At 41.3% G+C, this 16,319-nt stretch overlaps 1 protein-coding gene and 1 non-coding gene across 3 annotated transcripts in view; both read right to left on the reverse strand.

The window, feature by feature from the left end:
* Nucleotides 1-13,795, reverse strand: part of LOC139263032 (protein phosphatase 3 catalytic subunit alpha-like) — a 585,203-nt gene extending 571,408 nt beyond the window's left edge. For both annotated transcript variants that reach the window (XM_070878500.1, XM_070878499.1), the window contains exon 1: nucleotides 13,709-13,795. In XM_070878500.1, coding sequence (XP_070734601.1) covers nucleotides 13,709-13,763 — 55 coding nt within the window. In that variant the 5' untranslated portion in view covers nucleotides 13,764-13,795. The remainder of the gene's footprint in view (nucleotides 1-13,708) is intronic.
* A 945-nt stretch (nucleotides 13,796-14,740) lies between these two features.
* Nucleotides 14,741-14,922, reverse strand: LOC139263671 (U2 spliceosomal RNA). The gene has a single exon (XR_011593191.1). It is a non-coding gene; the product is annotated as a U2 spliceosomal RNA (small nuclear RNA).
* Nucleotides 14,923-16,319: the final 1,397 nt, after the last annotated feature.

Genomic DNA, 16,319 nt, shown 5'->3' on the forward strand with positions numbered 1-16,319 from the left:
TTAATAACATTAGCTTCCACAATGTAATCACGCCAGCTGGATAGCAATGTGCAGTAACCTAAATGTAGAAAAAATGTTGCAATTCCATCAGTCAACTCCATATTAATATATACCAATCATTAATAAAAGTCAATCCAACTCATAGTTTGGTATGTGAAATGCTTCAAACAGACCACAGTTTGATTAGCATGTAGAAGCCTCAGAAGTAGTAATTATGTTTATATATTTAAAAAAGAGCATGGCTTTGATTCTCATCTTTCATTGCTGTAACCCTCTTGACCTAGAAATAAAAGAAGGTATTGCCACAAAATCAAGATAAATTCAATTATAAATTTGTTGTATTGGGTAATTCTTACAAGATCATAAATAAAGATTGCTACCAACTATGGCAACAGTTTTATTGCCACGGACATCATCTGATTTAATTTAGATAATTCAGTGTAGAGTTATAAGGATACAATATTTTTAAAGCCATGCTCTATTGTTAAGATTTTTATGCAACTGTAGAGAAATACCAGCGACTAAATTTTACGGTGCCTTTTTAAAAAATATATATAATTCTTCTTTTAAATGCCTGGGATTCAAAATAACAAATACATTCTACTTGCAATTGACTGAGCTTTCATATTTCTATGCAGCAGATGCAATTTCTCTTTAAGTAACCCACATAAAGTACATATATTTTATTATGAAAAGGACATAGACAGGCTAAGTGAGTGGGCAAAAATTTGGCAGATGGAGTATAATGGTGGAAAGTGTGAGGTCATGCACATTGGCAGAAAAAAAATCAAAGAGCAAGTTATTATTTAAATGGAGAAAGATTGCAAAGTGCTGCAGTACAGCAGGACTTGGGGGTACTTGTGCATGAAACACAAAAGGAAAGTATGCAGGTACAGCAAGTGATCAGGAAGGCCAATGGTATGTCAGCTTTTATTGCAAAGGGGATGGAGTATAAAAGAAGGGAAGTCTTACTACAGTGGTACAGAGTATTGGTGAGGCCACACCTGGAATACTGTGTGCAGTTTTAGTTTCCATATTTATGAAAGGATATACTCGCTTTGGAGGCAGTTCAGAGAAGGTTCACAAGGTTGATTCCAGAGATGACGGGGTTGACTTATGAGGAAAGGTTGAATAGGTTGGGCCTCTACTCATTGGAATTCAGAAGAATGAGAGGTCATCTTATCAAAAGGTATAAGATTATGAAGGGGCTTGACAAGGTAGGGGGCTTGACAAGGTGGATGCAGAGAGGATGTTTCCACTGCTGGGGGAAGCTATAACTAGAGGGCATGATCTTAGAATAAGATGCTGCCCATTTAAAACTGAGATGAGAAATTTCTTCTCTCAGAGGGTTGTGGATCTGTGGAATTCATTGGCTCAGAGAACTGTGGAAGCTGGGAAATTGAATAAATTTAAGACAGAAATAGACAGTTTCTTAAACAATAAGGGAATAAGGGGTTATGGAGAGCGGACAGGGAAGCGGACCCGAGTCCATGATCGGATCAGCCATGATTGTATTAAGTGGCGGAGCAGTCTCGAGGGGCCGTATAGCCTTCTCCTGCTCCTATTTCTTATGTTCTTATGAGGAACAATTTACTTTTTCCAGTGTGTTTGTGCATTTGAGACTAATAGCATAATATCTCACTGGTGGATAAATTTCAATTCAATTTTTAAAAATTATTTGGCTGCAATGAAAATAAATTCTGGCTATTAATCTTAAGAATAACAACTAAATTACAAAGTAATAATTTGGAAGAGGAATCTCTTATGAATGAATTTTGAATATGCAACATATGCCAATTTTAATCTTCATAATGATTGGACAAATAAAATTGGCAAAGGTAGCCTTGTGAAAGAGTTCATAGAGTGTATTCGGGATGGTTTCTTAGAACAATACATTGTGGAACCAACCAGGGAACAGACTATTTTAGATCTAGTAATGTGTAATGAGACTGGATTAATTAATGATCTCATCGTAAAGGATCCCCTTGGGAAGAGTGATCATAGCATGGTAGAATTTCAAATTCAGTTTGAGGGTGAGAAAGCTAGGTCTCAAACTAGTGTCCTGAACTTAAATAAAGGCACTTACAAAAGTATGAAGGCAGAGTTGGCTAAAGTGGACTGGGAAAATAGATTGGAGGCTAAGACTGTAGCGAAGCAGTGGCAAACATTTAAGTGGATATTTCATAACTCCCAGCAAAGATATATTCCAGTGAGAAGGAAAGACTAAGAGAAAGATGAACCATCTGTGGCTAATAACTAAGGAAGTAAAGGATGGTATCAAATTGAAAACAAAGGCATACAATATTGTGAAGAATAGTAGAAGGCCAGAGAATTGGGGAATATTTAGAAACCAGCAAAGGATGACTAAAAAAATAATAGAGAGAAGATAGTTTATGAGAGTAAATTAGCAAGAAATATAAAAACAGACAATAATAGCTTCTACAGGTATATAAAAAAGAAGAGAGTAGCTAAAGTAAACATTGGTACCTTAAAAGATGAGACTGTGGAATTAATAATGGGAAACAGGGAAATGGCAGAGATTTTGAATAAATATTTTGTATCGGTCTTCACAGTAGAAGTCACTAAAAGCATCCCAATAATTGATAATCAAGCGGCTATAGGGAGGGGGAACTCAAAACAATCACTATCACTAGAGAAAAAGTACGAGGGAAATTAAAGGGGCCAAAGGTAGACAAGTCTCCTGGACCTGATCGCCTGCATCCTCGGGTCGTAAATGAAGTGGCTGCAGAGATAGTGGATGCATTGGTTGTAATCTACCAAAATTCCCTGGATTCTGGAGAAATCCCAGCGGGTTGGAAAACCGCAAATGTAACGCCCCTATTTAAGAAAGGAGGGAGACGGAAAGCAGGAAACTATAGACTGGTTAGCCTAACATCTGTTGTTGGGAAAATGCTGGAGTCCATTATTAAGGAAGTAGTAGCAGGACATTTAAAAATCAAAATACAGTCAAGCAAGTCAACATGGTTTTATGAAAGGGAAATCATGTTTGACAAATTTGCTGGAGCTCTTTGAGGATGTAATGAGCAGGGTAGATAAAGGGGAACCAGTACATGTCATAGAAGGCATTCGATAAGGTGCCACATACTGCACAAGATAAGAGCTCACGGGGTTGGGGCTAATATATTGGCGTGGATAGAGGTTTGGCTAATCAACAGAAAACAGAGTCGGGATAAATGAGTCCTTTTCAGATTGGCAAACTGTAACTAGTGAGGTGCCACAGGAATCAATGCTGCGGCCTCAACTATTTACAATCTATATTAATGACTTGGATGAAGGGACCGAGTGTAATGTAGTCAAATTTGCTGATGATACAAGGATAGGTGGGAAAGCAAGTTGTGAGGAGGACACAAAGAAACTGCAAAGGGAAGTAGATAGGCTAAGTGAGCAGGGCAAAAATATGGCAGATGGAATATAATGTGGGAAAATTTGAGATTATCCACTTTGGTAGGAAAAATTAAAAAAATACAAATTATTATTTAAATGGGGAGAAATTACAAAATGCTGAGGTACAATGGGATCTGAGGGTCCTTGTACATGAAACACAAAAAGTTAGCATGCAGGTGCAGTAAGTAATTAGGAAGGCAAATGGAATGTTGCAAGAGGGGTGAAGTATAAAAGTAGGAAAGCCCTGCTACAACTGTACAGGGTATTGGTGAGACCACACCTGGAGTACTGCGTACAGTTTTGGTCTCCTTAGTTAAGGAGGGATATACTTGCATTGGAGGAGAAGGTTCACAAGGTTGATTCCTGAGATGAAGGGGTTGTCTTATGAAGAAAGGTTGAGCAGGTTGGGCCTAAACTAATTGGAGTTCAGAAGAATGAGAGGTGATCTTATTGAAATATATAAAATCCTGAGGGGGCTTGACAGGGTAGATGCAGAGAGGATGTTTCCCCTCGTGGGAGAATCTTGAACTAGGGGGCATAGTTTCAGAATAAGGGGTCGCCCATTTCAAATGAGGAAGAATTGCTTCTCTGAGGATCGTGAATCTTTGGAATTGTCTGCTCCAGAGAGCTGTGAAGGCTGGGTCATTGAATATATTTAAGGTGGCGATAGACAGATTTCTGAACGATAAGGGAGTCAAGGGTTATGGGGAGCGGGCAGGGAAGTGGACTTGAAGCCAAGATTAGATCAGCTATGATCTTGTTGATTGACGGAGCAGGCTCGAGGGGCCAAATGGCCTACTCCTGATCCTATTTCTTATGTTCTTATGTTTGGTTTCTGTGTTGAACTGTCTTCCTTGCATTTCAAAATGATTTATATCGTCCCTGCATTTAGTCACCCTATAACCATATGACAGAAGTGGACTATCCAGAATGGTTGAAGTATGGCTTCACACATTTGTAAAGATACTGGGCTAGATTTTTGGCTTCGGAGTTTTTCGGTTAAAATGGTAGCGATACGTGAAACTTACCGTTTTCGCTGCGCTACCGTTTTTAGCCCGATCGTTCAGCCTTTATGTAAGGGAAGTGTTGCACAAACATTCACGATGCAAACCGTGAGTTTCAGTAACTTTAGTCCGGGCCCGGGAGTGCTGCGAGAGGGGAATTGGGAGGGGGATAAACAATCAAAAGAAATTCCAAAAAACAGTCCAAAAACATTTACAAGACCCTTATCGATCGAATCGCTGAAAAAAAAATTAATAAAAACTTTAACTTACCTTTTTTGCAGGTTTTCATACTTATCACTGCTGGCAGGACTGCACCGACAGGTTTGACCCGTCGCTATTCTGAGCGCACCGTATGGATCGGGTGTGCGCCAAAAGTCCGATGCAAATGCAATCCACATCATTGCACATCAGTGCACCTCTCCCTGGTGGTACTTGGAAGCACTGTCACAAACACGTACCAGAGGATCCTGCCCAGGCTTTGCGGCCGAGTTTTCACCGCGGTGGGTCAAATTGTGGCGAAAACCCAGTCGCAAACCTGTGGAAAATCCAGCCCACTATGCTCATCATGCATTAATGTGTTTACACACACAGCAGACATTGCTGCAAAACTTCTACTTCAGGTCAAGCAAGCAGGCAATCATGCCGGGAAAGTTCATGTGCTGACGTGGATTATGTAGTAAAGTTAAATCAATGCGAGAGGAACAATAGCATATTAAATGCATGCAGGTGCACTGCATGACATCATTACCTTACCACAGGAAACATGACCTGTTCATTATAACATTATCAGCTTAACAACAGGCCTACCTCTGATCTGGCTCTGGTCCAGCTTGTATTTTGCATGACATAACTGATTAAAATACTCTTTTAGTATATTTGTCAAACAAAATTAAGATCTATGTTTCAGTTTTCCAGATGAATTTCTAGACAGGAATGGCACATTTTGCTTTTGTATAAATCCCTATAAATAATAGGGAAATGGAATTATTACATTGTGTGCAATTTTTTTAAAAATGTGGTACAAAGAAGAATTCAATTTTATTTCCTCAGTACTGTCATTATCCTTAATTAACTGTGCTAATATTTAATGATGACAGCCCACTTGACAATTGTACTACCAGTATATTTAAGGTATTATCCAAAATCAATACCTGAAATGTTACAATGTTAAAGATAACAATGCTACATGCAAAACAATAATATAATATAATGCTGATATGGTCTGAATACTGCAGCTAAAAATATGTTTACTGCATGTTTGCATGGAGAAATACAATATAATTATCGATAAACACTAATTCTAATTATTCTATTTTAAAATTTCTATTTTGTAAATTGCTTGTTTAAAGTAATTTTCTCTCTTCTTCAAGTCCTTCTTTTCACCATTCCCGATGATTCAGTCAACAGCACTTTTTAGATAGCCATTATCAAGTTCATAATATTACCCTAGGTTAATCTCACCTCTCGTATTCTCAATGAGGGAAAATGTTAATTGGACATCTATATTTCACCACAAGAACTCATGCGTTGAATTGTGGATGAAATGAAGTAACACTTTACTATGCCAGGCTATCCATGGGAAATTCTTTTTAAATCCACTTGGAAAGCCTTTCTTTTTCTTGAACTTGATGATATAACCTGTTGATTTCCATCATCTGTAACTGAAATGGATCCTAATAGACAGACAGACAGACAAACGATACAGGTCTCAAAGGTTCAATAGTGATAATGCAGGGATATGTCTGAGAGAGAAGGAACTGTGGAAGTATTACTCATAAACTGGGTGAGATAATCTTTGCTTTTCAACCCACCAAAGCTGGAGAGAAACTCATTCACAAAAAGGTAGCACTTCACTCAAATCTTATTTAATGTCGGTAAACTTAATTCTGTATTTTTACATGAACATATATCTGAAGAAAAATAAAGACTACATTGTCCACATCTTCATAAGTATAGCAAGCAATGATTTAAAGCAACATTAATCTGTTTTGAACTTTTGTTCGCTTGGTTTAATTAACCTTAGACTACAGGCTTATGAAAATAAATCTGTCAGTACTTTATCAACTGATTCTGGTCAAAAGCAGAAATTTACTTAAAAGTATGTGCAGCCAGACTGTGACCATTAAGTTCTGGCAACAGTGTGTTGGTTCAAGCCCCACTCCAGAGACTTGTGCACAAAATCGACACTAACACTCTCGTGTAGTACTGAGGGGTGCTGCACTGTCGGAGGTGCCATCTTTCGGATGAGATGTTAAACCGAGGCCCCGTCTGCCTTCTCAGGTGGATGTGAAAGATCTAATAAGACTATTTTGAAGAAGAGTAAACATAGAAACATAGAAAATAGGTGCAGGAGTAGGCCATTCGGCCCTTCGAGCCATTTAATAAGATCATGGCTGATCCTTCACCTCAGTACTCCTTTCCTGCTTTCTCTCCATACTCCTTGATCCCTTTAGCCATATCTAACTCTCTCTTGAATATATCTAATGAACTGGCATCAACAACTCTCTGTGGTAGGGAATTCCACAGGTTAACAACTCTGAGTGAAGAAGTTTCTTGTCATCGCAGTCCTAAATGGCTTATTCCTTATGCTTAGACTATGTCCCCTGGTTCTGGACTTCCCCAACATCGGGAACATTCTTCCTGAATCTAACCCGTCCAGTCCTGTCAGAAGTTTATATGTTTCTATGAGATCCCCTCTCATTCTAAACGCCAGTGAATACAGGCCCAGTCGATTCAGTCTCTCCTCATATGTCAGTCCTGCCATCCCGGGAATCAGTCTGGTGAACCTTCGCTGCTCATTAGCAAGAACATCCTTCCTCAGATTAGGAGACCAAAACCGAACACAATATTCCAGGTGAGGTCGCACCAAGGCCCTGTACAAATGCAGTAAGACCTCCCTGCTCCTATACTCAAATCCCTTAGCTATGAAGGCCAACATACCATTTGCCTTCTTCACCACCTGCTGCACCTGCATGCCAACTATCAATGACTGATGTACCATGACACCCAGGTCTCATTGCACCTCCCCTTTTCCTAATCTGCCGCCATTCAGATAATATTCTGCCTTTGTGTTTTTGCCACCAAAGTGGATAACTTCACATTTATCCACATTATACTGCATCTGCCCACTCACCTAACCTATCCAAGTCACCCTGCAGCCTCTTAGCATCCTCCTCACAGCTCACACCGCCACCCAGTTTAGTGTCATCTGCAAACTTGGAGATATTACACTCAATTCCTTCATCTAGATCATTAATGTATATTGTAAATAGCTGGGGTCCCAGCACTGAGCCCTGCGGCACCTCAGTCACTGCCTGCCATTCTGAAAAGGACCCGTTTATCCCGACTCTCTGCCAACCAGTTCTCTATCCATGTCAATACATTATTCCCAATACCATGTGCTTTAATTTTGCACACCAATCTCTTGTGTGGGACCTTGTCAAAAGCCTCTTGAAAGTCCAAATACACCACATCCACTGGTTCTCCCTTGTCCACTCTACCAGTTACATCCTCAAAAAATTCTAAAAGATTTGTCAAGCATGATTTCCCTTTCATAAATCCATGCTGACTTGGACCGATCAGGTCACTGCTTTTCAAATGCGATGCTATTTCATCTTTAACAATTGATTCCAACATTTTTCCCACTACTGATGTCAGGCTCACTGGTCTGTAATTACCTGTTTTCTCTCTCCCTCCTTTTTTAAAAAGTGGTGTTACATTAGCTACCCTCCAGTCCATAGGAACTGATCCAGAGTCGATAGACTGTTGGAAAATTATCACCTTTGCCTCCACTATTTCTCGGACCACTTTCTTAAGTACTCTGGGATGCAGACTATCAGGCCCTGGGGATTTATCGGGCTTCAATCCCATCAATTTCCCTAACACAATTTCCCACCTAATAAGGATTTTCTTCAGTTCCTCCTCACTAGACCCTCGGTACCCTAGTATTTCCGGAAAGTTATTTGTGTCTTCCTTCGTGAAGGCAGAACCAAAGTAGTTGTTCAATTGGTCTGTCAGTTCTTTGTTTCCCATTATAAATTCACCTGAATCTGACTGCAAGGGACCTACGTTTGTCTTCACTAATCTTTTTCTCTTCACATATCTATAGAAGCTTTTGCAGTCAGTTTTTATGTTCCCAGCAAGCTTCCTCTTGTACTCTATTTTCCCCTTCCTAATTAAAACCCTTTGTCCTCCTCTGCTGAATTATAAAATTCTCCCAGTCCTCAGGTTTGCTGCTTTGTCTGGCCAATTTATATGCCTCTTCCTTGGATTTAACACTATCTTTAATTTCCCTTGTTAGCCACGATTGAGCCACCTTCCCCCGTTTTATTTTTACTCCAGACAGGGATGTACAATTGTTGAAGTTCATCCATGTGATCTTTAAATGCTTGCCGTTGCCTATCCACCATCAACCCTTTAAGTATCATTCACCAGTCTATTCTAGCCAATTCACGTCACATACCCTCGAAGTTACTTTTCCTTCAGTTCAGGACCCTAGTCTCTGAATTAACTGTGTCACTCTCCATCTTAATAAAGAATTCTACCATATTATGGTTACTCTTCCCCAAGGGGCCTCGCACAACATGATTGCTAATTAGTCCTTTCTTCTTACATATCACCCAGTCGAGGATGGCCAGCCCTCTAGTTGGTTCTTCGACATATTGGTCCAGAAAACCATCCCTAATACACTCCAGGAAATCCTCCTCCATCGCATTGCTACCAGTTTGGTTAGCCCAATCAATATGTAGATTAAAGTCACCCATGATAACTGCTGTATCTTTATTGCATGCATCCCTAATTTCTTGTTTGATGCTGTCCCCAACCTCACTACTACTGTAGGGGAGTTCTCCCTGAAGTTCTGACCAATATTTATCTTTCAACCAACATCATTAAAACAGATTATCTGGTCATTATCACATTGCTGCTTGAGGGACCTTGCTGTGTGCAAATTGGCGGCCACATTTCCTAAATTATATCAGTGACTACAAAATGATTTAATTGGCTGTAAACACTTTGAGACAATATAGGTCTCAAAGATTCAATGGTGATAATGCAGGGAGATGTCTGAGAGAGAAGGAACTGTGGAAGTATTACTCATAAACTGAGTGAGATAGTCTTTGCTTTTCAACCCACCAAAGCTGGAGAGAAACTCATTCACAAAAAGGGAGCACATTATTCAAATCTTAATAATGTTGGTAAACTTAATTCTGTATTTTTACATGAACATATATCTGAAGAAAAATAAAGACTATATTGTCCATATCTTCATAAGTATAGCAAGCAATGATTTAAAGCAACATTAATCTGTTTTGAACTTTTGTTCGCTTGGTTTAATTAACCTTAGACTACAGGCTTCTGAAAATAAATCTGTCAGTACTTTACCAACTGATTCCCACGTGGAATGCAAGTTCTTTCTTTTTACACAAGGACATAAGAAATAGGAGCAGGAGTAGGCCATGTGGCCCCTCAAGCCTGCTTCGCCATTCAATAAGATCATGGCTGATTTGATCTTGGCCTTAACTCCACTTCTCTGCCCACTCCCCATAACCCTTGACTCCCTAATCGTTCAAAAATCTGTCTATCTCCACCTTAAATATATTCAATGACCCAGCTTTCTGGGGTAGAGAATTCCAAAGATTCACGACTCTCAGAGAAGAAATTCATCCTCATCTCCATTTTAAATGGGTGACCTCTTATTCGAAACTATGCCCTTTAGTTCTAGATTCCCCTACAAGGGGAAACATTCTCTCTGCATCTACCCTGTCAAGCCCCCTCATAATCTTATACGTTTCAAAAAGATCATCTCTCATTCTTCCCTTCATCTCAGAATTCAACCTCGTGGACCTTCTCTGAACTGACTCCAATGCAAGTATAGCCCTCCTTAAATAAGGAGACCAAAACTGTACTTTGTATTACATGCTTAATCAGGGCTGGAAAATTATTTTTTACCAACCAATCTGGAAGCAAGTTACTTTCCTACTTCTGTGAAAGAGAGAAACAAAGCATAGCTTACAATTAACATTAAATGCTGGAAATACTCAGCAGGTCAGTCAGAGAGAACAGGTAAGTTAACGTTTCAGGTCTGGACTCTTCATCAAAACAACTCTTGAAGAAGGGATCACACCTGAAATGTTAACTTGTCTGTTATTGCCACACTGTTTCCAGCATTTTCTGTTTAGGTTTTAGATTTCTAGCATCTGCAATATTTTGCGTTTTGTTATGATTAACATTGGCATATTTGAACATTCACCTTCAGTCCTTCTGCCAATATCTGTTTTCTTCCTGCATCTGATAGTTTGTGGCCTGATTCAACACCTATCCACGTCACCTAATAGGCACTGATCTATAAAAATGCAAGTTCTTGTTATGCTGAATATTTTTTTAAATTCCTCTTTAGCATTAGTTTCTTCTTGTTAACGCTGTAACAGCTTTTGGCAAGTGAATAGTTAATTTGAGCAAAATAAATCCTAATTTTAAAGACACATCACTGGTACTTACAATATATAATTCTGTAATTTTTAATGCCATATCGGCACTACAGCAAAGAACTAAATATAATTCTTACAAAACAACATGAATAAAGGATACAAAATTGTTACACATTTTGTGTTTGTACATGAATCTGCCCTCAAAAAGAAACAATAAAATTATAAGTACGTTATGCTGGCTGTCACAAGTGGTATCAAACTTGTATTCCACTCTGGCTCACCGTGCGTTTAAATTATTCACTTTTGTTTTACAGATGACCGAATAGTATCTAGCGACTTATGATGATACATCTTTTTTTGCAGAAGTCATTGCAGCCTATGATGTCACGCACAACTATCTTAGGAAGCTACCAAAGGATTATGCACCGAAATTATGGTCAGACATAGAACTAAGTTGCTATGAAAAGGTTTGGAGTCTGGAAGGAGCTTGCAAGCAAAAAGGAAACCTTTCGAATTTAGTGTTTAATATAACAAATGTACGTGTGTCATTTAATGACTATTTTGAGTTCATACATCAAAAGAAACATTTGGGAGCATAGAACCATGTCAGATAATTGTATGAATGGCCCAGTTTAAAATAGAATGAGATAACTGTTTATGTGAAATACTTGGTACCAGCCTCAATGGATTTGTCATGCATTTACACATGCGGACAACTCCCATTCAACTTAGTTCCACTGAGTTGTGATACCACCAGTATTATACTATTAATTTTCAAGCCAAAACCATGATGTTAAAATATTTTTTAACTTTACATTCACTTACATATTGGTGCAATTGTACATTTTGCTTACAAGGCATTCACAAGAGCATATATTAATAAAATTGGTCTTTGCATAATTTATAAGGGTTTAAGTGAATCATAGAATAATAGAAATTTACAGCACAGAATGAAGCCATTCGCTCTGAGCTGTTTGGTACTTTACCAGTGTAAGGTAGAGTCCAAACATCAGTCGAAATAGCTAGTGTGCATCTCTATGTTTATGGCTGACAGCAGGAGCATCATCTGACCGCTTGCAGTGAAAGCTATACTAATTTCTGTGTTGCTCTAACCAGCAATCTGGCAATCATATTTAAGACATCCTATATTTTCTTTCCATTTGGACATCTCAATGATAAACCGTGCTTTGACTTAAATAATCAGGCAAGAAGAGTGTGAATGAACCAACCTCCCCACCCCTCCACCCCCACCCATCAACCAATCCTTATCACATTACTCTATCTCCCACACAAGTTTCTATTTATATATTGGTTTTTTTTAAATCGAAATGCTATATACAGTGCTCTAGGCAGTGAAATTGCTAAACAGCTACATGAGGGAATGGTTTAGAATGGTTCCTTTTGATCCTTAGATAAATTAATAACATTTTGAAGAAATTGGCTAACATTTATATAATTCACATATTATATGCTGTTCAAGTTTTCAGTTTTGCGATGTTAACGGTGGTTGCTTATACACAGGCTGTGTATTTATCACAGAATGGCAGTAAATGGTATCTTCACATGTTCATACTTCCTCAATAATATAGATGAAATATCGGAACTGGGTCTGGGAATCCAATCTAATTCCAAATGATCTATGACTCAAAATATAGTTATCAAAAAATCTCTAACTTTGAATATAATAAGATTAAAGTTAATGTGCCAGAATAATGTAGTTGTACAATTCCTAAATGGTAGCTATTCTGTTACATTCAATCGGAGGATGAGCCGGGAGCCAATATTCAACAATCCTATCCAACGCAACACGTGAAGATTATAGCATTCTGACGTCTTCTACCCTCCAGTATAAGGGATTTTTTATAATCAGATTTCAATTAACTCCAAAGTACCTTGCGTTTCTATAAACATCCCTACACTGAACAGTGTATAACCACGGCGTGGAATACACGACTGCCGCACAGGTAATCCCACTGACTCATTCCACTAATAGCTATCAATCGTTATCTAATTGCAGGGCGACCGTGTACAACATTTACACTATAAACAGATAATTTTTTTTCCAAACCCACTTCTAAATGGCAATCTGCAGTAGTACCTATTGCGTGGATATTCTGAATTCCAGGGGAAACCTTTAAACGAGGGAATCACCCACTCACTCTGAAATGGACGTTGCCGCGAAGCCACTGCAATAAAACGCATATTCCACTCGGGCGGTGGCTTTAAATGCGGAAATCAAAACAAACGGAAGACTTTATAAGAAAAAAATTAAAACAAAGCTAGTTCAACGTTCTCATCAATCGCAAAAAAAATTGTAACTCCAATCTATTTCTGCATAAGTTGACCGAGTAGCTTGCTTGCAGATCAGCAGCTGTCACTTGGACAGCGCCAGTCCGCTGATAAAAAAATCCTAAATAATTATAGTCGGAAATGGGTATGAAGGTTGACTGCAATATCAAACAAGCGACAGACATACTCCAAAATTTGGGGGGGGGGGGGGCAAATATAACTAATAGAATTAGAGGCTTTACACTGCAACGCAATGAGAGAATATGCAACACTGGAACCTGCAATCACGACAAAATACACATATCGGTTACATTTAATTAACAACGAAAAACATTCAACGGCCAACATTAATTTGCAAACGATTTTTGAAAAGTGGCAATTTCGATTGCAAGAGGTTTAGTATTATAAAGCCCAATGGTAGCCAACGATCTCCATGAGCTCCGAATGTTTCCACTGAACGATATCACCACCATCACATAGGCATCCATCCGACCGTTTGTCTTGGTGGGGGGCGGGGGGGGGGGGTCCATTTATACTTTTATTCAATCGCCGGACGCGTGCTTTCTTTCAGCCCGTACTCACATTTTACCATCCTTTCCGTGCTAGATATATTTATGTCATTGTTGGACATCTTCATGAGCGAATGAAATGGGGTTCAGCCAGTCTCCGCGGTCCCGAGTGAAGCGTAAGGCAAAAGGCAAGGCTGCAGTTGCTACAGCATCACCCAGGCAGCGCTGCTCCACTCGGCGGGGCGGAGAGAGAGAGCGAGAGCGCGCGCGCGGCGCTGTCACAGCAACACAGCGAGCAAGTGCACGCGCCGAGAGTCGCGGAGCAGGGGGCGTGGCCCCGCGCGGGTTCCGGAGAACACAGCGAGAGCGCGCGAGCGCGAGGTAGGGGGCGGGGCTCCGGGCGGGTTCCGGAGAACACAGCGAGCGCGGGGGAAGGGGGCGGGGCTCCGCGCGGGTTCTGGAGAACACAGCGAGCGCGCGCGAGGGAGGGGGCGGGGCTCCGGAGAACACAGCCAGCGCGGGGAAGGGGGCGCGGCTCCGCGCGGGTTCCAGAGAACACAGTGAGCGCGCGGGAGGGAAGGGGGCGGGGCTCCGCGCGGGTTGCGGAGAACACAGCGCGCGCGCGCGCGAGAGAGAGAGAGAGATACAGAGGGAGAGGGGGCGGAGCTTCTCGCGGCGCCGCGCACGCCCACAATCGGAGGGACGCGCCGATTAACATGGCGTCCGCTCTGGGAACTCCCACGCAACTGGTACCAGGGTCAGCCTCATACTGCCCTCTCACGGAGGCACAGGGATACCCTCCGTCCTTTCCCCACCTTCCTCTCAATGGCGGTGGTGTTCTTTCATTGTAAGAAGAAGGAGAATCCAAGACCGGCAGGTAATGAAAAGGTACACACGGCCGGCGAATCTACAACGCTGAGAACCTGCAATGCATTGTCTACTATATATGTATATATACACTCACACACATCATGGGTGGTCGGAATTCTGCATCATGTCTTGCTTAAATGGAAAATGTTTTTTTTGTTCATTCTTGTCAGATCAACTCCAGCGCCAAAGATCACTTTGCGCTACTACATTTGATCTTAGCCAAAAGGCCGAGAGGGGAAGCTGCACCGTTCCTGGAAACACTGCAATACCAGGTCGGTGCGTGGAGTGGACGGAGCAAGCCCCTGTTCCATCTCCCTGTTCCAAAAATCAATTTAATATTTGGTCCCTAGATCGGGGATATTAAACTGATAAGAACAGATACTACACTTGATCTTAGCCAAAAGGCCGAGAAGCGATAAATGGAAAATGATGAGGAAGGGAAGAGGGGAACGAACCAAAATCAGAACATGCTGGAGAAAACTCAGCGGGTTCGCTTGCATCTATTGCAAGATCATGCATTAACCTTTCGGTAGTGGATTCTTCGTCAAAATCCACTGGCATGTGCTCTTTTTATCTCGAATACACATTTTCTTTTTCACTATATGCACCTTGGATTTTTCTTTGTTGCTCTAATGTTTTGACAAAAGGTCCAACCCAAAAGGTTAACCCCTTCGGTTCTCTCTGCAAATGCCTGCTGAGCGTTCCCAGCATTTTAGATCTGCAGTTTTTTTGCACTTTCTTTACGGGAGTTAGCTTTATATAAGAAGATAATAATTAGGAACAGGAGCAGGCCATCTAGCCCCTCGAGCCTGCTCCGCCATTCAACAAGATCATGGCTGATCTGGCCGTGGACTCAGCTCCACTTACCCCCGGTCCCCGTAACCCTTAATTCCCTTATTGGTTAAAAATCTATCTATCTGTGATTTGAATACATTAAATGAGCTAGCCTCAACTGCTTCCTTGGGCAGAGAATTCCACAGATTCACAACCCTCTGGGAAAAGAAATTCCTTCTCAACTCGGTTTTAAATTGGCTCCCCCATATTTTGAGGCTGTGCCCTCTAGTTCTAGTCTCCCCGTCCAGTGGAAACAACCTCTCTGTCTCTATCTTGTCTATCCCTTTTATTATTTTAAATGTTTCGATAAGATCACCCCTCATCCTTCTGAACTCCAACGAGTAAAGACCCAGTCTACTCAATCTATCATCATAAGGTAACCCTCTCATCTCCGGAATCAGCCTAGTGAATCGTCTCTGTACCCGCTCCAAAGCTGGGATATCCTTTCTTAAGTAAGGTGACCAAAACTGCACACAGTACTCCAGGTGCGGCCTCACCAATACCCTGTACAGTTGCAGCAGGACCTCCCTGCTTTTGTACTCCATCCCTCTCGCAATGAAGGCCAACATTCCATTCGCCTTCCTGATTAGTTGCTGCACCTGGGCCAATTGTGGAGCAGTGGAGGCGTAGCCTAAACAGTTGGAGCTGTGAGCAGTGAGAGAAGGAGCTGCTGCTTTTGAGGAAGGAAGGAAGGAAGGGCCTTTGTTTTCACGGCCTCCGGCGGGGGGGGGAGGGAGAGCGTCCGGCCGGAAAGAAGGCGCGGAAGAAGGCGAAACACCTAGAGGCGGATCCCCTTAGTGCGCCAGACAAGCTGTTCACCGCGCTCGGCCCAACCCCGGCACCGGCGAGCACGGGGTGCCCTGAGCCTGTGCCCGAGCCCTTGACTAATACCGCAGAGGGGTTCGGGTGCGGGCAAGATAAGAAAAAGGAGGGAGTGGAGCGGGAGGCCTCGGCAGACACGGGTGTCTCCCTGTCTCCGT

Source organism: Pristiophorus japonicus, chromosome 4, assembly GCF_044704955.1.
Source record: "Pristiophorus japonicus isolate sPriJap1 chromosome 4, sPriJap1.hap1, whole genome shotgun sequence".
Taxonomy (NCBI): Eukaryota; Metazoa; Chordata; class Chondrichthyes; family Pristiophoridae; genus Pristiophorus; species Pristiophorus japonicus.